This window comes from Pleurodeles waltl, chromosome 3_1 (genome assembly GCF_031143425.1).
Source record: "Pleurodeles waltl isolate 20211129_DDA chromosome 3_1, aPleWal1.hap1.20221129, whole genome shotgun sequence".
Classification (NCBI taxonomy): Eukaryota; Metazoa; Chordata; class Amphibia; order Caudata; family Salamandridae; genus Pleurodeles; species Pleurodeles waltl.
In genome coordinates this window covers 1,478,480,947-1,478,504,057 of record NC_090440.1, presented here as the reverse complement: position 1 = coordinate 1,478,504,057, position 23,111 = coordinate 1,478,480,947, and the positions used below count along the sequence as shown (strand labels likewise).

General features: G+C 39.9%; 1 protein-coding gene across 1 annotated transcript in view; it reads right to left on the bottom strand.

Annotated features, from left to right (window-relative positions):
- The window catches only part of THSD7B (thrombospondin type 1 domain containing 7B), a 2,268,639-nt gene that overhangs the window by 338,729 nt on the left and 1,906,799 nt on the right, over positions 1-23,111 (bottom strand). The window contains exon 18 of the mRNA XM_069225078.1: positions 16,701-16,854. Coding sequence (XP_069081179.1) covers positions 16,701-16,854 — 154 coding nt within the window. The remainder of the gene's footprint in view (positions 1-16,700; positions 16,855-23,111) is intronic.

The following is a 23,111-nucleotide window of genomic DNA, read 5'->3' as shown; positions in this document are numbered from 1 at the left end:
TAGTCCTTAATATCCTCTGTTAGGGTAATTATCGTTGCAGTTCTAATTCAATATGTTCTCTAACAGATTCTTTTGCTAATGACAGCCTATTAATCACATAGAATTTAGAATGAGGATATGCAAGAATAACGTTGTCACCAGAGTGTACATTTTTCGAAGGAATTATCATCAGACTCACCCATTTCATTCCAAGCAACTACAAAAGTGGTAATATCATTCCTTAATGCTCACTCCAGACAAAGTTTTCGAGGTGTATGATGCTGGTGTCATTTAAATAATCTCTTTGATGTTTTGTTTAATGTTTTTCCTAATGTTTTCATGCTGTGGTGATTTGTCATGATATTAGGTAATAGAGAGGATGGATATGGACCTTTTTGTGGCCGGAGCCTGAAGCTCCAACTGAATCAGCCTTTTAAAGTGAGTCACACACCAAGAAAGAGATGTATTCTTTCAAATAATCACAGACACAAGGTTTTTGGTACTTAAGTAATGGAATGTTGAATCGAATGCACTGGAAAATTAAAATAGGCAAAAATATGAAATGCCAGACATTGAAGTTAAAAAACTAAAACTAGTTTATATCTCACAGGATTACCCTCTAAAATTCTAGCTCATGTTGAGAATAAGTAGACAACTAAAAGATAAACCACAGAATACAAGCTAGCAGAAAATGTTGGGCATGTAATGCAACATATTGCTGCAAAATCCTCTGTAAGGTAGCACCTTCAATCTGTTCAAAATCAAACAGCTAGTCTGTTCTGGCTGCTACTCGGTTGTACTATATTATGCCTATATTAAAACAAACTGCACTGCCTACCCATTCAGACTGAACCTGTTTGAAGTCTCTGTGTATCATGCATCAGTCTTTATCATGAATGGCACCTACATTCGTCTCTGCTCCCTCGAAAGAAACAAATGTTACAGACTGCTTTGCTCATCCAAACAGCTTCTTTTGCACTCTTTTGGGAAATTAAGGCCCATATTTATACTTTTGTAGCGCCGCATTTGTGTCATTTTTTGACGCAAAAGCACTGCAAATTTACAAAATACAATTGTATTTTGTAAGTTTGCAACGCTTTTTCATAAAAAAATGGCGCAAATGCTGCATTAAAAAAATATAAATATGGGCCTAAATGCTGTGATGAGGCATCCCGAGACATACACTCACTCACATGTTGACTGACACTAATATCGATTCAAAATAATATGTACCATGAATATCGTTTCAAAAATATCATGGAACAGAATAGCTAAGGTACAAATATTGTTTTTCAGTATATGATATTGCTTTAAAGAAAATTGTAGTATTTGACATTGTTCAATATAATATAGTTGTAATAAATATTTTGTTTTCTTAATTTAGTATAAGTTATTTAATATAATAATTTTTGGTGTAAGCAGTGTTGATATAGCTGTTATTTTGTTAAATATGTAATGTAATTTTGAATGCATAATTACAGTTTTCTACATTTAATTAGAAATGTATGATACAGTGCGGTTAAATGGGAAGTTAGTTAAAATATATTTAACATAATGCATTTTCTACTGTACATTTAATATTTAATCAAGTATTTATGTAAATTGTTTAAGCGTTTATTTATCTTAATTATTTAAGTTTAATTTGCTAATTTTAGTGATTTTTATTCATTTATTTATATATATAGTTGATATTTATTTATGTTTAACTTGATTATTGGGTATATAGTGGAATTTGATCAACAGTTAATTAAATTATAATATTTTAATTTTAAAGTTAATTCATTTTTTATTGTAAATATTCAATAGGTTAATTATTATTTAGATTGTTTAATTGTTCAATTGGTATTATTTTTATTTGAGTTTAGTTTATAAATTTTAAGGTACATTTCAATTGCTGTACTTTTCTTTATTCTCTAGTAGCAGGTTATTCTTTTTGTAGTGGAATAGGATAGCAAGTATTTTAAATTATATTATTTTCTTAATTATTGTCAAAATTAATTCATTGTTAAATTGCTAATTATGTCAATTTTTAATTGCTAATGTATTATGTATATTAGTTGTTTTATTTCAATTACTTATTTGTTTATTGCTATGTTGTATTTTAAATGACTATTTCTTTAAATGTTTTTCTTTATTTTATTGCTATTTCTTTCATTGTATTTGCTTTTATTTGATGTAAGTTAAATATTACTCTGTTTTAATTATTATTTTAATTTTGTTCTGAATTTGTTTTGGTGTGTATGTTTTTGGGTGTGTATGTATTTGGGTTGTAGGGAGGGAAGCTAATTTAATTTAATTTAATTTAATGCTTTTTGAACATATATTTTTTTTATTGTTTTATTTATTTTGTTTATATCATATGCCTTTTGTATATGAAATATGTTTCAACCATTTTGTGTTGTTAGGTGTTTAAATGTTTCCTAAAAAATGATAATAGGTTGAAATGGTATATGTAGTCCCTCTGAAGTTCAACACTTTCCTTAGTGTTGCTTAGACTGGAGTGGGAATGGTAAATCCAACCCCACCCAAGTTCAACAGTTTCAATACTTTTCCTTACCCTGGAGATTACATTATAAATTGAATCCCTCTGAAGTCCATCACTTTCTCTACTGCTACTTATATTGGAGTTGGAATACTAAATCTAACCCCTCTACATTCCAAAGCCTTTCTTACTGTTGCTTAACTTGGAGTGTGAATGGTAAATGTAAGTGCTTCAAAGTAAAATACCTTCCCTAGTGTTGGTTAAGCAGGATGTATATTCTTTTTTTTATTATTGTTTAATTTTATTTGTTTTTATGTTTTAATATTTTGTTTTTGAAATGGTTATGCTATTTCTAGAAATATGTACATTTTATTACTTTTCTCCGGTATATAATTTTCAAATTTATTGTATGTTACTCTTAATGTGTATATATGTTAGTTATGAATTTAGTTTACTATATTCAAAATATTTTCATATGTTAATTTTCATATTTACCATATTTAAATGACAATAGATATTTTGTATTTATTTTTGCTAATGTAACTTTACTGTTAACATTTTAATTAAGTATTTACATGTTTTACATATTGTTATATTTTTTAAAATAAGTATATATGCATACACACACACACATATATATAAATATATAAATGTAAATAACTTTTTGAAACAATGTTATTTCATGTTACAAATTATCTGATTTACTGTCTTAAATACATTTTAAATACATTTTAAAAACCATATTCTCACATTTGTGTTGGATGATATTATGTTGCAAAACATGTTTGTTACTATATTTTTGCCATTTACATTATAAAACTAGAAACACTCTGCTCTTGGCCACAGGGGGCGGAGGGTGAATCAGGCCACACCTCCCAGGCACACCAGCAGGAGGAGGATGCCTACGACGCTCTACAGCGCACAAAGGTGCATAAACTTGACACGTGCATTCCTGCTGGATGCAACACTTTGCTCTTGGCTACAGGGGGCGAAGGGTGACTTGGACCACAACTCCCAGGCACACCAGCAGTAGGAGACCACCTACGATGCTCTGCAGTGCCCAAAGGCGCATAAATTTGGCATGCGCTTCTCAGTGCACGCAACACTCTGCTCTTGGCCACAAGGGGCGGCGAAGGGTGCATCGGACCATACCTCCCAGGCACACCGGCGGGAGGAGGGTGCCTACGACGGTCTGCAGCACCCGAAGGCGCATAAACTTGACATGCACATTCTGCTGCGCGCAACACTCTGCTCTTGGCCACAGGGGGTGAAGGGTGAATCAGACCACATCTTCCACGCACACCTGCAGGAGGAGGCTGCCTATGACGCTCTGCAGCACCCGAAGGCGCCTAAACTTGACACACACTTTCCTTTGCATGGAACGCACGCAAGACGCACCCGGGCGTGTGCCCGGGCATAGACCGGGCCAAGATCGGGCCCATCTGCACCCGTACGCAGCCGGATGTGGCTTTAGGGCCCAGTAAGGTTTGATTAGGCTGTTCATAAAACAGTGTATGATTATAAGGGTTGCAGAGTAAGTAAGTGAGACATTTATATGTAATATTATTGTTGCCTTATATTGGATGCTTGCCCCTTTGTAGTTGCAATTGATTTATAGAAGTGGGTGTTAACACATACTGACAAAGTATGGGTAAGCAAAAACTCACAACCCAAAAGCTAGATACTGAACCACGCTGCTCTACAATTGACTCCTTTTTGGTATGGGCGGTGGGAGTTGTATCAAAGGAAATTGATCTTGCTGAAAGACGTCTATCTCTGGGGGAATTTGGTTCAAGTGAAGACACAGAGGGTCCCCCAAGACCAATAGACGTGGTAACTGGCACTAATTACACTCTAGATCTGGAGGATATAGGGAGCGGTGATCACCCTACAGGGAGCAAGAATATAGAAACCGCTACCCCCATATCTGTTAATCATTCACCTGTTGTTAAAAGGAGGAAAAAATGCAAAAAAGGGACTGAAAGCGAACTAAGCCCTATAATGTCAGCTAATTCTGAACCCACTCAATGGAATAATCTTATATCTGCCTTTAATGATCTATTAAAACCTCCTAGAAACAAATTGGATAAACCTGAAGGTGAGGTGGAGAAAATAATGGCCATGTGCCAGAAACTTTCTATGCCCTCGATGGCCCCTGTCCCCCAATTGATTGTTGCACAGAATGTTGCACAATTTTACCCAGAACCAATAGTTATAATGCAGGACATAGGGACTATAGGTGATAGGAAGAGGCATACTACTATAGAAAAGGAAAGGGGAGCCGTTGGCGATGGCCAACTTACTGGACAGCAGACAATTATTAGCAAGAAGTCGCATGGCCAGATACCAGATGGCCCAAGATCAACTGTAAACCCAACAGCACCTAATTTGCCCCAGTCTAGTTATATTCTGAAGTCCACGGGCACTACACAGGCCTCACTGCAAGTGAGGAAGGATTTCCCAACTGTTAATTTACCACCGGAGTGTTGCCCCTATGTAATTATCATGGTCAATGTTCCACCTTTATGGCTAGGTCAGAATGAACCTCAAGGGACCCTGAAGAATAAAGTACTGCATTGGCTGGTCCAAAACAATTTATTTACATTACATGATGGTCACCAGATTATTTGAACTCAAAGAGTATACTGGGTGGGTCCCCTAGAGAAAGAGTGTGGGGGAGATGGTATAATCATTAACTTTAGGAGCCCCAGCCTTGTGAGGGACATTCTACCCAGGGCCAAATTCCACCCACACCATGTTAATACTCCATCATTTCTCCCGTTGGGTGCATTTTATCGACATTTACAACCTGTACAATCAGGATACCCCCCAGTCCCACACTACTCAGAACCAACAAGAAATCTTTACCAAAACCACCCAGTACCCCTAAGTAATAGATATCAGGCTCTGAGTACACTCTCAGATAATGATTGACAAAGGTACAGGGGACATGTGGATAGTTTAAAGTGGGGGCTCAATATGGTGGGGCATATTAGAAAGATCACGTCTACTGAGCTTGGCATGTCCCTACTGAGACCCAGAAAACAGAAGGATCGGACCATGATGTCTGCACTAATAACCCCCACAGGGAATTAGTTGGAAATCCTTTAAGCACCTACAGTCAAATACAAGCAAGGAAACATGGTGGTGAGTATAGTGGAATCACTAAAGAGCACCAAAACGTTGCAACATAGAATGTGAAAGATCTACGTAGTAAGTTTGAGACAGAGGAGTGGGGAACATTATCAATAACCTTGACCTGGTATGTATTCAAGAAACTTGGTGTGTTTCTCCGGTGCATATGCTAGGATTTACCTCACACTTCTTGCCAGCTACTCGTTCCCACTCTGGGAGGGCTGAGGGTGGGCTCCAAGTGCTTATTTCAAATAAACTCCCTATAGTCGTAAATTAAAACCTCCTGGAAGACTCCAAACTTTCAATTGTTGTGGCTGAAGTATGCAAGTATGAACAATGTGGTTTTAATCAACTACTATATTAATGTTTTCGATTCTACCTGCTGCAGAGTAGTTCATGCATTAGACCAGAATCTACAAAAATTCTTACACTCTATCCAGTCCAATTTTTTAATTTTGTGGGTTGGTGATTTTAATATTCAATCATGTTCCTTACCTTTATCCAAAACATGTGTCAAGAGGGGATAGGGTATGACCACTTTTATGATAATAATTATTATGGAGAGGCGCTTAATATGATTTTGTCAAAATAAGATCTGATGCTACTGGTATGTAAGCGAGGCATTAATGTGGAAGTAATACCTTTTTCTAGAGGCACTAACTCTCCATCAGTAATTGACCATATGGCAGTGTCATCATTTGCTAACAACGTAGGTGATACCCCTTATATTGCCGACTCATTACTGGGCGATCATGATCCGATCACCCTCCCAACAACATTTTGGGGCCCCCAGCAAGAGTTTCATATTACTGTAAACTAGGCAGAGGTACACAGAACAAATGGGGTAAGACTGAAATGGAAAGAAGTAGACCCGGCAGATCTCTTACAGAAGACTGTACAAAGCTGCTCATCTGAAATTGAATACTGTTTACAAGAGGAAATAGAACCCCACAGTTTTAGTACAGTTATATCATACATTAAGAATCTTCTGACATATTACCCTCAATATGGGCAGACCATGAAGAATAAAGGGTAGTTCGACCATGCTTGTACTAAAGCTATGGGGGGCTCAAACTAGCCCTTCATATTACACCTAGATACACATTAGAAATAAGGTCATTGTGGGTAAAATACAGGGAAGCCTTGGAGCGAAGAAAGAAAGAGCTAAGGGAACAGGCATGGACAAATCTAGCATTGGCAACAAATACAAATAATACTAAATTGTTTTGGGAAACAGTAAATGCCCCCTTCTTGACTAACTGAACACCTTCTGAACTGGGTACTAGTGTATCCTGTGCAGCATGGATGGACCACTTTTCAGAGGTCTTTAGGAAAAGGAGCGGGCCAGTAGACATACCTAGAGAATTGGAGTTGTGATACCTCAATCATTCACATATCACCATAGATGAGGTTTGTTCAGCTATTTCAGTTAGTGCCTGGGGATAAGGCCCCAGGCCCGGATGGGGTACTGGTAGATGTTTTTAAATCTCAAAGTTATTTTTAGGTACCTGTTCTGACTAGGCTGTTTAATATAGTTATGACCGGGGAAATCCCGACCTCTTGGACTACGTCTATTATTATACCTATATATAAGAAAGGTGATAACGTTGATCCTAAAAACTATCGTCCAATTTCATTGTTGGACTCCTGCATGAAGATGTTTAGTAGGGTAATTTTGGCAAGACTTAATGACTCAGCACTGGATAATAACATTCTTTCACCTGCCCAATATGGATTTAGGTCATGACTGGGCACTATAGAGCAATGCCTTAACTTAGATCTGATTATAGGGATGCACAGAAAGGCCAAAAAAGGGCCTCTTTAACTCTGTTTTGCTGATCTTAGTGGTGCCTTCGATCTAGTTGAGCATGCCCTTCTTTGGACTACATTACTTGATATAGGTGCCCCAAGGTATATTATAACTTTTATTGCCCACCTCTATGCAGATTTAACATGCAAAGTCAGCTTTGATAAATTGGGAGAGTGCACTACCTCATTTAATATTGGAAGAGGTATTCACCAAGGGTGTGTACTGGCCCGCTATTGCTTTCCTTATATATTAGTGGATTGGATAAGTTCCTGCAGGAAATCCCTCAATATGGGCAGACCATGAAGAATAAAGGGTAGTTCGACCATGCTTGTACAAAAGCTATGGGGGGGCTCAAACTAGCCCTTCATATTACACCTAGAGACACATTAGAAATAAGGTCATTGTGGGTAAAATACAGGGAAGCCTTGGAGCGAAGAAAGAAAGAGCTAAGGGAACAGGCATGGACCAATCTAGCATTGGCAACAATACAAATAATACTAAATTGTTTTGGGAAACAGTAAATGCCCCCTTCTTGACTAACTGAACACCTTCTGAACTGGGTACTAGTGTATCCTGTGCAGCATGGATGGACCACTTTTCAGAGGTCTTTAGGGAAAGGAGCGGGCCAGTAGACATACCTAGGCAATTGGAGTTGTGATACCTCAATCATTCACATATCACCATAGATGAGGTTTGTTCAGCTATTTCAGTTAGTGCCTGGGGATAAGGCCCCAGGCCCGGATGGGGTACTGGTAGATGTTTTTAAATCTCAAAGTTATTTTTAGGTACCTGTTCTGACTAGGCTGTTTAATATAGTTATGACCGGGGAAATCCCGACCTCTTGGACTACGTCTATTATTATACCTATATATAAGAAAGGTGATAACGTTGATCCTAAAAACTATCGTCCAATTTCATTGTTGGACTCCTGCATGAAGATGTTTAGTAGGGTAATTTTGGCAAGACTTAATGACTCAGCACTGGATAATAACATTCTTTCACCTGCCCAATATGGATTTAGGTCAGGACTGGGCACTATAGAGCAATGCCTTAACTTAGATCTGATTATAGGGATGCACAGAAAGGCCAAAAAAGGGACTCTTTAACTCTGTTTTGCTGATCTTAGTGGTGCCTTCGATCTAGTTGAGCATGGCCTTCTTTGGACCACATTACTTGATATAGGTTCCCCAAGGTATATTATAACTTTTATTGCCCACCTCTATGCAGATTTAACATGCAAAGTCAGCTTTGATAAATTGGGAGAGTGCACTATCTCATTTAATATTGGAAGAGGTATTCACCAAGGGTGTGTACTGGCCCGCTATTGTTTTCCTTATATATTAGTGGATTGGATAAGTTCCTGCATGAAATCCAGGCGGACCCTCCAAATGTGGCAGGGGGTCAAATACCCGTATTACTCTATGTCGATGATGTTGTCTTGATGTCTAGGACTCCGGTGGGGCTTCAAAAACTGGATGGTCTAGAACAGTTTATGACTTCATAAGGTATGGTTATTAATAAATCTAAAACCTTCATCATGACCTGTGTCAAGTCATTCAGCTACCTGGGTGTATTGTAAATGAACAACGGGCAATAAAAATAACATATTCATTCAGGAAAGGATAAGTTAAGAAGGAATTCAGGTGACATATTTAGATTTGCTAGCAAACTAAGGATTTGCCCCATCTCTACTATGATAAACATTTATTGGGCCAGAGCATTATCCACGTTAGTATATGGAGCCAGTGTTTGGGGGTATACAAAAAGTACCCCTTTACAATTAAAGGAAAATTGTTTGCTAAAATGTTTGCTATGGTTGCCAATTTCAGCGTCTAATTAAATTGTATACCAAGAGGTGGGCCTCCATTTTTTGGAGGATGTGTTGCAGGTGAGCCCTTTGTTCCAATGGCAGAGTATTTGGTCCAAGGAGGAAACTGGATTTACTAAGGAAATTATTCTAGATAGTTTAAAAATGGATAATGCTATGCGTATACCATGGCTCGCCTTCATTGACTCCTTTTTCAGATCTATATTCAACATAAATATAAAATCAGAACCAGAGGAAGTGCTGATATTATCAAAGAAATATATTAAGGATACCTTTTTTACAATATAGAGTTGATGGTAGAAAAACTAATGAATCCATTAAATCTACTGTTGGTATTTACATGTCCCTTTCATTGGAGGCAAGTAAAGAAGGATACCAACTTGGTGTAACTAACATGCAGCACCATTTTGTTCTGATAAGGTTAAGACTGAGTATGGTGCATCATTTAGTAGCATTTCCTAGTACGGGGTCCTGTCCCGATGAAACATTTAGTTGCCCTTGAGATGGGTTAAGTAAGCAAAGTACTTTGCATTTTATGTTATTCTGTAAGTTTTATGAACATCTTAGAGTTTTATATCTCAAACCCCTTTTTAAAAAAATAGTATAAGGACCTATCTGGAGGCGCTGGAATTTTGGTAAGACTTGACAATGCACATGTATGTTACAGGATGGCATTATGCTATAGAAGTTAGGGAAAGTTTGTTTTTTTAGCCAGGTGAAACCAGATAAGTGCAAAGAATCAGCCTTATTACTATTGTATGATGATGATAATAATGGTGAATTTTGGGGGGTGGTTGTATTAACGTTATTATATTTTATATATTTATACTTTAATTATTATGATTAGTTAGTACCTGTATTTTGAATTAGGATTTGAGTATGTTTAATACGTATTTATATTTCCTATGTGCTTTTATGGGTATTTTGTATTGGCCGAATAAAGTTGATGACTGACTGAACTAGAAACACACTGTTTTAGTAAACAATATTTTCAACACAATATTCAAGTCAAATGATACTGTTGTTCCCAATATTTTGTCATACAACCCCTCCCACACAACCTACTGGCAATTTCTCCTCACGTCCTTTCCAGAAAACAGGTAAAAAGCACACTATTCAACTTTTAGCTGTTCTGATGTAGCAGATACTGCCTGCTCTGTCTTCTTTCAATCAATTCCTACTCCCAGGAGATGCTCAGAGTGATAGTGGTCTTTGTAAGAATTTTGTAACACAACAGCTGTGAGACTAAGTAAAATATTTACATGTTGCGGCACAATTTGTAAAATACATTTTTTTACCTGTGTCAACCCCTGAGGTCAATAACGACCAACCTGTAACCAAACCATCTTCAACTTCATGGAAGTCTCTGGTGGTGACTATGGGAATCATTACGAGTCAGGTGCATTTCAGCCTGATATTGCCTCCTCTAGCGTTACTAGTACCAGGGGCATTGGTTACTCCAAGCAGCACAGTCTACCCCTAAAACAGGCATCTTGGCACTAGTAAAACAAGAATGAACAGACTAAGCACAACAATGAACAAAGAAAAGTGATTATTGACTTTTCAAAATTGATAGCCCAATCTGATATCAAAACGCTAAGATGTTAGATTTATACTAAAGGTCAACTGTTACAAAATGTCACAGGAAGCTGATTCCATATTTAGGAAGCAAAATACTTTAATGAGGGATTGTAGTCAGTATATGGTAAACTGAGCAGTGGGTGAGCAGCAGTATGCTGAGTGAAACAGGGCTTTATTACAGGAGTCACAGGCCAAGTAAGTCTCGATGAGTTTGGCACAAAGATTTGACATGGATTCTTTGTTTCACAGGCAACCAATGGAGTTTTTGCCTGGCCTCAATAACATAATCAAAATTTACGCAGAGCAGAACCAGTCTCACAGAGATATATTTGAATTTGTTGTAATCATGCTAATAGCTTTGTAGAGAGGCCTAGGAAACAAGTATTGGCATAGTCCAGTCTTAAGAGAATGATGGCAGCCACCAATAAAGCTCCATATTGTTTGGGAATTACCTTTAGCTTTTTTCTTAAAAGCTTCAACTGAAATGAACCTGGTAATACTAGAGAGTTTACTTAAGGGTCTAGAAAGAGTTCTGTATCAATTTTGAACCCCAACGTCTGTACCTCGCCTAGCTTGTTCAGATAGTAATATTTCACTTGGTCAGGACCACATATCAATACCTCTGTTTTGTTAGCATTTAGTTTGGTCATGTTACTGCTAATCAAAGGCTGGACTGCTACCAGGAAGGGTGGAAAGCAATGGCTAGATTTCCTCAAAAAGATGGTCTAGCCTAAATTGAGTTGCGTATCATCTGCATAAGACATATATTCAAGCCTAAACAATTGAATGATGTTGATATACATTTTAAATAGTATAGGGGACAAGGAGGAGTCCAGTGGAACACCAAAAATCACTTTGTTAGATTTGAACCTAAAAGGAGTCTACATTAAGTTTTGGCAACAACAGTGCAGCAAGAGGGAGAAACAGGCAAGCACTGTTCTTTTAAGGCTGGCCTCTGCCACACAGTCAATCAAAATGGAATGATCAATTGTGTCAAGGACTATGGAGAAGGAAAGAAGGGTAACACTGGAGGGTCATCCTTCATCCTTCATCCAAATTCATTCTCAAATCATTCAGAATGTTAACAAGTACTGTCATGGAGCCCATCCCAGTCGAGAAGCCATTTTGAGCAATGTCCAAAAAATATTGTTAAGCTCAACATGGTTGGAGAGCCACTTGGACAAATAAGTTTCCTTTTTAATTTGCTGTATTGGAAAGGGGTGGATTTAGGATGTATTACCCATCATGTGTCACGCTTTTGTACAATGCCCAACTGACGACGGTAGGTCAGGGTAAATGGCAATCAATCAAAAACATTTCCATAAAGCAGGGAAATGAGGCAGGGCTGCTCCCTAACCCAATCTTATTGCATTAGTGTTTGAGACATTGGCTGAATGTATAAAAAGGGATCACTTGATAGCGGGATGGAAGTACGAGATAAATGTACCTCACTGTCTGCTTGTCACATCCCTCTATATGTTATGGACTCTATACACTCATCGACTGTTCTGAATTCAGTATTCACATATAGGGAAAATGTTATTTTCTTTTTAATAAACTGGGAAAATCGGTTTACACTCCTTGAAAACATGGAGTAAACCACCAGTCCTTCAATGCCCCTTAAGGTTGAAAAAACACCTTTTAAGAATACTTTAAGATCTAGCTCTCGACTGGAGCAGACAACTTTGTAATGAGGTGGCACTGCAGGCCGGTTAATATCTCAAGAGAAGGCTTATTTCATCTTCACGGAATACAGCTCATCTAGCTCCTTCTATACTCTTCAACAATCCTGTCTCCTTTCACATCATAACATTTAAAGAACACCCTAGCTACATAAGGGATAAGGTCTAAGTTCCGTGCACATGCCTGGAACTACATTAATATACCACAGTCTTCTATATGGTTAATCTACTACAGCTATTCAATGGACTGGCAATTGAAGTGACACACTGAATGAGGCTCTCTCCTCCCATTTGGGGTATGCAAGATGATTGATTTGCCATGATTCTTGTATGTCCTGTTAAAGACACTCCATGAAATACCAAATAGGTTCTTTTAAGAGCTAGATGAACAACTGAGATCACTACTATGTATTGGCAAGCCCCTGTCCATGCATGGCTCCTCCTACCTTTGGCTGGATTTAATGAGATACTGTGAATCCACTTATCTAGCAATAGTGAATGAGTCGGCCTTTGCTTCCTCAATGAGCAAGCTCTGAGAATTGACAGGCATGCCGTAGGAAAGAAGGGTTACATACAGGCACTATACAGGCTAAAACTAACGCTTTTGATGCAAGTAGTGGTAAAATAAGGGCAAATACTTACAAAAGAAACAGCAAAGTAAGAGGCACCTAAATCATCTTTATGGACTGGAAGCAGAACTGAATGACCTAAAAGGGTTTAGAAATGGGGACACCATCGGCACTAGAACACTAGGAGACATGTGCTGGATCAGATTTGATCCTGTTGTCACAACGTAAAGTATAATATTATCTAATGGAAGACACCCAGATATTTCAAAACATGTGAGTCAGGAAGTATTACACATGCTTCAGTGGCATGCGGCCATTGAAATAGAGGATTTCTGACTGGATATCAAGCTCATGGACTCACAAATGACAAAAAGGTACACATGTGCCCTTAACAACCCATCTGCAGAGGCAACTACAAACTGAAACCGCACTGGGAACAACATATTGAGACATAGACGGAGAGGTGTGGAAGGAACCCATCATGTACCACTAAAAGTGTTCAACAGAGCAGGTTTTAAACTGGTACAATTTATAACTGTAAACAAGATATGCTACAGAAGAGTTCAGATAAAGAGAGCGAGGTTGCAGGCACCAGGGCATCTTTATCCGTTTTCTGTCCTGCTGCCCAGTCATTGTGAAATACTGGCCAGAAATAGAAAGACAAATAGGAACAGCACTGGGAGTGTTATATAGGGGCACATATGAAACAGCTGGGGTCATTTGTTAACTAAGGCCTGAGTCTGGCCAAATATGACATTTTGCAGAGATGAGGAAGGTGAAAGCCACTTAAAGAAAACACTCCAAGGAAAATAGGCGAATCGTTTGTTGAGCATTAAGACAGTACCTGCAAGACTCTTCTTTCAGGCAGGTCCTGCAGTCCTCACAACAACATTTTACCAGCAGTGGGTGACACCGTAAGTGGAATAGGAAGTTTCACCAAATTATACTGAGGAAAGTAATTAAGAGCAGGGAAAATGGGATAAAAATAATAGGATAATATAACACTTTTTAGGATCAAAGAATGGAGAAATAAAATGGACAGGGGGATAAAACCAAAGAGGGTTTTATATGCGGGGAGAAGATGCACAAAATAGTCCGAAAAGGTATGGGTGTGTTAAATGTCACATTATGTGTTGTTGAGTAGTGTGATGATGACGTAGAATCCGAACAAAAGCACACCAGCCAAATTGATGAGGGGACATTAGTCCAACCCACATTGGCTTTCCGTGACTCTGGACATGGGAACCAACCCCCAGGCACTCACGATGAACCAAGCCAATGTATCAATCACATGAAGACGTTTATCTACAGTGATGAACTATACCTTTAGCTACTGTGATAGTAATAACCCTTTTACTGTAGGGTTTACAATAATTTCAGAATTATTCAAATGCTTTTAAAAATCAATACGTGCGAGTTTAAATAAGATCACTGTGCCACTCAGGGTAACGACTTTGGTTTATAATCAGTAACTAGGACCTTGACCTGACCTTCTTTATTTCTAGATTTTGGTATTTTATTTACAGCACTTGTGTACCCAGCAAAATGTTCGTGACAGTGCATCTTAATCTTGGCCCATATAACTAAAGGTGAGGGAATGAACTAATGAGGAATCGTTAGTTTCAGTCTCAAGACCCATTATGGCAAGGTGTCGAAAATCTTATTTCCACTCTGAAACCTAAGGGTGCCTGACTTCACGCTGTTTCATTTATCTACTGAATGTTCTATAAGTATATTGTTTATAGTGTTACTCCCATGCCTTGATGCTCATATTTTAAATTACGTTTTTTTAGCCGAAGTATTACACGGAAAAATGTATTGCCTTTCATTTTGTAAATATTGTATTCTTTCATTAATATGGGACTTATGAGTAGAAATGTTTATTTTTGAACATTATCTTATAAGACATTTGTGTTAAAGCTTGCAACATTTCGTACATCATGTCTTGGCACCCTGTAATGTGAATTATTGTTCTGGACACATGACCATCGAACAACGAACCATACTACAATTATTTGGTGTCTTCCTATGAACTGCATGCCCTTCCTGCTCTTTCATTTCCTTATCATAATGTTCAACCACATGGATTCTATCAGCTTTAATGCCCTCAAGACGCATGTCTTGGTTTGGTGATGTTTACTTGCTCACCTCATCTCTGTACTTCTTCAGGGAGTGTCTGCATTGAAAGTGCATGCCGTACTTCTCTGCGTTGCCACTTTGACTATCCTTAAAGATTTTCCAAGTAAACTATTTTTTTTAACTCCTTTTATATCATCAATTTTACTTACCAGTTCCCTCAAATATTCACTTATAAACATAATCAATTCATTCTTCCTTTTCCACAGAATTACCTTTATTTCGACTGACCAACGCACGGCAGAACACTCAGTTATATTTGCCCCTGGAGAGTGGGGGATGTCCACATGATTCTTTGACTTGTGTTTTGAAGCCTGATCACACAGACATTTTGATGTACATAAAGTAGTACTACTGTAGAACTCTGTTACATACATTTACATGCCTTGTAAGAGTACATAAAGGAGTACTCCTGTAGTCTTTCTTTCTGTAGTCATAATCCTTTTGTGAAATGGCACTGAGGTTGCGTAGAGCTCATTATTTGATTAGAAATTCTGCTGCCAGGCAAATCTGGATTTACACGCAGTGCACGAATACTGTACTTCTTTAATATGGGCACAACTTACTGGGAAAAACTTGGTGAAATCTCTGGATCGGCAAACAGCTGAAAATCAGGAATTCCTATTGAAATCGTGTGTGGTAGACTATTTTGTTTCAATAATTCACCACTTCTTATGGCACCCTCTGGGACAATTTGGAATTCTGTGATATTCCTGAATTATGGCGTTACCAATACCCACTTTATCGATAACTGTGGGTGCAGGAATATTGATGCAGTGTATGGGCCCAATTTTAAAGGTTGACATTTCAATCATAGCAAAGCAGCAGATGCTCCATTTTTTTTCTAAATTGACAACTAGCCACGAACTGCTCTTCAGCCTCTTTCTCTCCACTATGCCACTTGCTTCTCTCACTTCGATTTCCTGTAATCATGCTCTGATACTTTTGCATCATGCTTTTTGCTACTGCACTCTTATACCACACAAAACCATATGATTTTAGCCACAAAATAAATTATGGTGCAATAGTTTTTCATTCACTGTTATTGTGGATGAGATTTTTGTTGTTGAAAACTGCTGTTAATTGCCTGTACACCTCTCGACACATTCCTTCTCTATTGAATGTCATTTGACATGTCTGATGCCAGAGCAGGCCGGAATATGCTGCGGAATGTCTTTATGGGCAGGGGTTATAAGGGAGGAGGAGCAGCTTTACCCAACTGATGTAATGATTATACCATAAGGAATAATTTTGCAAGTAAGGAGACCACCAATTAAAAACTGGCTTTCTCATTCATTCTCTTCTGTCTCGTTTGCTTTGTTTTCTTATAATTCCGTATTACACATTACATACATATTACATGCACGTGTTCATCCTAACCCATTACTCATTCATACTAATTTCAAGAAAGTAAAGAAAGGATTTGTCAGGAATAGGTCAACGTGACAAAATAAGGACATATACCGCCGATAATATTGGAAACGGGTATATAACTTACCACTGGACACGCACTCCATTGTCCCCATTCAGACATTACACATTCTCCAGGACACACAAGCGTGCAGTTTTGAGTTTCTGGTGGCATTTCATATTGGTTGCATAGTGAGTTGTCCACATACTCCCTCGCTCCTCCCTCTGTGTAATTTTTGCACCTAAAGGAAGAAAAAGTTGCAGCAATGACCACATATGTAGTAGAGTACAAGTAAACATTTAGCTGACAAAAGATCAATGACAAAGCAGTCACAGCAGTCACTTAAAGATCAGTTACAACACAACGTAACTCAATATTGTGTATTGGATATCATTCACCTTAAAAGAGCATAACCCACTAATGGGTATAAAAGATGATGGTACATAATATCCCATTATGTAAATAAAATATATCAAATTTATTTTGGTGTGCTTGACCTTGTGGTGTTTATATATGTTTATCCATGTTTTATGCATTTCTAACGAATCCATTGTTGCCAATAACCACGGCACGTGTCACTTCTATAATGTTCATAATTCAGCCTATATTTATATATGACACCCTAGTATGAGAAAAATTGTGATTAGTAATCATGCTATTCTTTTGTAATAGAACCAAACAAACATGAATCAATGGATGACTAATGTGGTTTCCCATTAAACAGTTATCATCTTGAGGACCTATTTCATCCCAGAAAGAAGTACAAGAAATATACATGTATGCCTCGTTAAACTGATTTATTTTGCATGCTACCTTGTCTAAAATTGCAAGAGTGTCTGTCAGGCTGACCTTGTTGAAGGTCAGCCAAAGAGAGGAGGACCTTCCTTAACTTGTCACAGAGTGGGATAGGGGTCTGCGAGACTTGCCGACCCCACCCCACCCCACTCTGTGTTTAGCATCAATGATTTTAACTTAGCCCTGGGCACTTCAGCACTTAAAATTCAAGTGCCCAAGTCAGGGTCATCAGTGAAACTCCCCCTTGCCATGAGGGAGAGGTTCACAGAAGTCTTTGCTGAGGAGGTCACTCCCACTGGGCTGTGAAATCTTCAGGCAGACACATTTTGGCTCAAGCAGCTGGAGCCTGCCCTTTTAGGACATATGCAGTGCCTTGATGCCAGACCCAAACATAAAAGCGTGTCTGGCTAGCTAAAATTTGCTCAGCCTGACAGACACTCTTCATGCGTCACAAAAAGGTAGAGAAGAAGGCTTCTCCATCCTTAACAACCGGCTATTGCTGTGATGCTCTACACTTCCCTCTCACTTTTACATTGTTAATTCATAACCCGTCACGTTCCCAGCGTTCAGCCTATAAGTAGTTTTTGCAGTTCTAAGTAGCTCCCTGGCCACCTTCGGAGACTGCACCTTTCTAAGAGCGACAACCAAAAGATGGAATGTACTCCCTCTTCATCTGAAACATTTTGCTGACCTTTGCAGCTCTCGGATGCATTTAAAAACCTGCCTCCTTTCTTACAACTATTGGCAATACATGCCTTTCAGTGCTCCAGTATGTCACACATTTGGGAGCACCAAGGTACTCTCACGGTGACCATAGTGCTTTAAAAAACAAAATACAACGACAAAAATACAAACATATTTTAGAGCAGTAACTATAGCCCTATAATTCTCTCCTTTTAAGGCCTTCTAATATATAACCTAGGCTTTGTGTCATTCTGCACATTTTATGTGTTAAATCAAATTAAAATGAAAGTTATAGATATCGATGATATCAGGATTTGCTTGCATTTGACGTACTAACAGGGAAGCAACTTTGAAAGAATAGACCATGAAGTCCTTCCTTTTGCACACGATCTGCACGATCCGAGTCGTCGCCTAAGCTTACAATCTATTTGTTTTAAAGATGCTATTAAGACTGTCATAGATAATATAGCAAAACAATGCATATTTCGTGTGATTTCAACTGAAAAGAGCATGCTGAACCCCTCCCACATAACAACAGTGTCTTTTAGGCTTAGCAGAGCCGAAATGTCAATTTAAATTGGCCTCCCAAGGCAGCAAAAACACCTCATTACTTTCTGATCTGCAATGGTGTGGGCCCACCCTTCCAATCCTCTTACCAGTTTTTAATGTGACAGAAATATCATACGTGGAAGCGTGTGAACAGAAATGTGGAGATATCTGTCACAGGCAGTACACTGCCTCTCTACTCCCAAGACTCAAAATGCCCACCCACTTCCAGTACCTTAAGGCCAATCTGACAACATGACAGTCCAGCAAAAGCAAACCCTTCGGTTGCTCTGCCTCAGTGTCACTGTTGTGGAGAGGGCTGGCAAAGGGCTGCACACTTCCGCCTTAGTTTTAATAGGGGTTCCGAATAATTTCCAGTATGTAACTGATTCCGCTAGGCCTCCATTCTCCAGTTCCACACGTGAATTTATTTCCCCTTTGTTGACCTCCAGCCATGATTCAATTTCTGAATTTTAAACCGTATAACACATATATTATTCAGGGTGGTTCGCAGCTTTTCGAAGAGATTCCAAGGACATAAACCCTAAAAATAGAAATAGTGCGATAGATTTTGGACATAAGAAATACGTACATTTTATGTTGCCTGTGTTTTATGCCGTTTTATTTTGCATTTCAATGGCGCCAACCATCAGTGCTACATACAGTGCAGTAGATTCCTTTTCAGGGTACCTTTTCGTACAGATCTGAAAAGGCCATCATGATCATCCATGTAGTTAGCAGACGTTTATACAGAATTAAGCTTCAATACGGGTTGCATGAGTTAATGGGAGCTTAAAGAGATTCTTATCTTGGAAGATCTTTAGTGATGTTTTTTATCAACGGATTGGTGGCAATTGATTTTTCATGTTTTACATTGATTGAAGGTTGATTGTTCATTGTTCGACCTGTGTGTTTTTTCTGTATATACATTTCAATCTATGACGCCTTCTAATAATGTGATGTTGCATATGTGATAGTGTATTTCGTTTATGCTATGTTCTATGTGTGTGTTTATGGGGGGGCATCTAGTGGTGTGTGACACTGCCATTGCGCTGTCTTGTGAGTCGCTGCCTTGCATTACTCTGCATCAAGGAGACGTTCTATGTGTGGAGAGAAGGTGTTTCCATGCATCCACCATGGATTTTGGGGCATTCCCAGATTTACCATTAGTGGTAGACCCGGAAATGCATTGAAATGCTGCACCTCCTCAGGTGAGGCACAATGAGGAGAAATATCTTTCTTTCTTTTAAATTTTTCCTCTTTCTGTGTGAGCTGAGGTAAAGAGAGCTAATGTGCCCTCTTTCTCACATGTTACCAATTCCCAGCATCTGCTTATGCAAAAGGATTTGTTTCCTAACAACATCGTGAGACAGATGTAATCAGTGGAATTGGTAAATTTGTAAAATGCCTTCTGCAATGCAATGCATCGGTTATTCTGGGCAGATTCCCACTTCAGGAAAAATAAGTTATGCTTAAGTGCCAAAGACAGAAACAGGATGAATGTATGTAGGATGCTGTTATCAAATTGAGGTTAACATCCAGCTCATTATGGGCCTGATTCACAAAAGTAAACTTTGGCCCTCATTCTGACCTTGGCGGGCGGCGGAGGCCGCCCGCCAAAGTCCCGCCGTCAGATTACCGTTCCGCGGTCGAAAGACCGCGGCGGTAATTCTGACTTTCCCGCTGGGCTGGCGGGCGGTCGCCTTCAGACCGCCCGCCAGCCCAGCGGGAAAGAGGCTTCCACGATGAAGCCGGCTCGGAATCGAGCCGGCGGAGTGGAAGCTGTGCGACGGGTGCAGTTGCACCCGTCGCGTATTTCACTGTCTGCACAGCAGACAGTGAAATACATGTAGGGGCCCTCTTACGGGGGCCCCTGCAATGCCCATGCCCCCCGATCCCCCCTACCGCCATCCGGATCCCGGCGGTCCGACCGCCGCGGAGGATTCAATGGGGCGGCGGTGCACTGGCGGGACCCCGCCAGTGGTGCCGGTCCGACCGCGGCTTTACCGCCGCGGTCGGAATCCCCATTGGAGCACCGCCGGCCTGTCGGCGGTGCTCCCGCGGTCCTCCGCCCTGGCGGTCAAAGACCGCCAGGGTCAGAATGACCACCTTAAACTTTTGGGTAAGTGTATGATTTTTTGCTATTTGCAAAATTGTTTTTACGACGGGGACTCTCCACATTTAAAAAAGTAGGACTGGCCTATTTTTAAATTTGTGGCTACTCCACAGTTTTAAAGATAATACTAGTAAAATAACTCAGGTAATAGAAAACAAAACAATTGTAAACTTTCAAAAACATGCAAGTTTAGCTTTATGTATCAGGCCCTCAGAGTTTGAGGGTGTTCTGACATTGCCCATTATGAACTGGACCAAACAACTCCATGAAATAGGTAAAAGCCTAGAAAACTGTAAAGACTTCTTTTCTTCAAAGAAAAATTCTAGCAGCATTGAGACACAAAATCCTTCCCTCCAAAAGGCTTACTTATGAGGGCGCCATGGTTGAGCACCCTTTCAGAAGTTCTTTGTATTTCATTGATTGATTGGAGTTTTCTTTTTTTAATTTCTATACTCAGGAGAAAGTCAGATTTTAGCTCTCTGCTCTGTCTTCCCCATGCCTACCTCATGGTGATGTATGTGTATTTGGTAAATCTCAGAGGATAACACTGGTAAGACCGTTGAAATTGCTAATGTAGTTGCTATTAATATCTGTAGGAGGCTGGACTGGCTTGTAGTGGGTACCAAGGGGTACTTACACTTTGCACCAGGCACAGGTATCCATTATTAGTGTAGAGGGGTGTCTAGCAGCTTAGGCTGATAGAAAAGGTAGCTTAGCAGAGCAGCTTAGGCTGAACTAGGAGACGAGTGAAGCTCCTACAGTACCACTAGTGTCATATGCACAATATCACAAGAAAACACAATACACAGATATACTAAAAATAAAGGTACTTTATTTTTATGACAATATGCCAAAGTATCTCAGTGAGTACCCTCAGTATGAGGATGGCAAATATACACAAGATATATGTACACATTACCAAAATATGCAGTAATGGCAATAGAAAACAGTGCAAAAAATGTATAGTCATAATAGAATGCAATGGGGGCACATAGGGATAGGGGCAACACAAACCATATACTCTAGAAGTGGAATGCGAACCAAGAATGGACCCCAAACCTATGGGCCTTGTAGAGGGTCGCTGGGACTGTAAGAAAACAGTGAGGGTTAGAAAAATAGCCCACTCCAAGACCCTGAAAAGTGGGTGCAAAGTGCACCTAAGTTCCCCAAAGAGCACAGAAGTAGTGATAGGGGATTTATGCAAAGAAGACCAACACCAGCAATGCAACAACGATGGATTTCCTGACGAGAGTACCTGTGGAACAAGGGGACCAAGTCCAAGAGTCACGATCAAGTCGGGAGTGAGCAGATGCCCAGGAAATGCCAGCTGTGGCTGCCACTGGATGGTAGAAGCTGTGGATTCTGCAAGAACGACAAGGGCTAGAAACGTCCCCTTTGGAGGATGGATGTCCCACATCGCAAAGAGTCGTGCAGAGGTGTTTCCGTGCAAAAAGACTGCAAACAAGCCTTGCTAGCTGCAAGGGTCGCGGTAAGGGTTTTTGGATGCTGCTGTGGCCCAGGAGGGACCAGGATATCGCCAATTGCGTGAGGAGACAGAGGGGGCGTCCAGCAAGACAAAGAGCCCACTCAGAAGCAAGCAGCACCCGCAGAAGTGCCAGAACAGGCACTACAAAGTGGAGTGAACTGGAGCTCACCCGAAGTCACAAAGGAGGGTCCTACGACGCCGGAGGATAACTCAGGAGGTCGTGCACTGCAGGTTAGAGTGCCGGGGACCCAGGATTGGCTGTGCATGAAGGAAATCTTGGAAGAGTGCACAGAGCCGGAGTAGCTGCAAAACACGCAGTTCCTAGCAATGCAGTATAGCGTGGGGAGGCAAGGACTTACCTCCACCAAACTTGCACTAAAGAGTCACTGGAATGTGGGAGTCACTTGGACAGAGTTGCTGAGTTCAAGGGACCTCGCTCGTCGTGCTGAGAGGAGACCCAGAGGACCGGTGATGCAGTTCTTTGGTGCCTGCGGTTGCAGGGGGAAGATTCCGTCGACCCACAGGAGATTTCTTCGGAGCTTCTAGTGCAGAGAGGAGGCAGACTACCCCCACAGCATGCACCACCAGGAAAACAGTCGAGAAGGCGGCCGGATCAGTGTTACAAGGTTGCAGTAGTCTTTGCTACTTTTTTGCAGTTTTGCAGGCTTCCAGAGCAGTCAGCGGTTGATTCCTTGGCAGAAGGTGAAGAGAGAGATGCAGAGGAACTCTGATGAGCTCTTGCATTCGGTATCTAAAGAATTCCCCAAAGCAGAGACCCTAAATAGCCAGAAAAGGAGGTTTGGCTACTTAGGAGAGAGGATAGGCTAGCAACACCTGGAGGAGCCTATCAGAAGGAGTCTCTGACGTCACC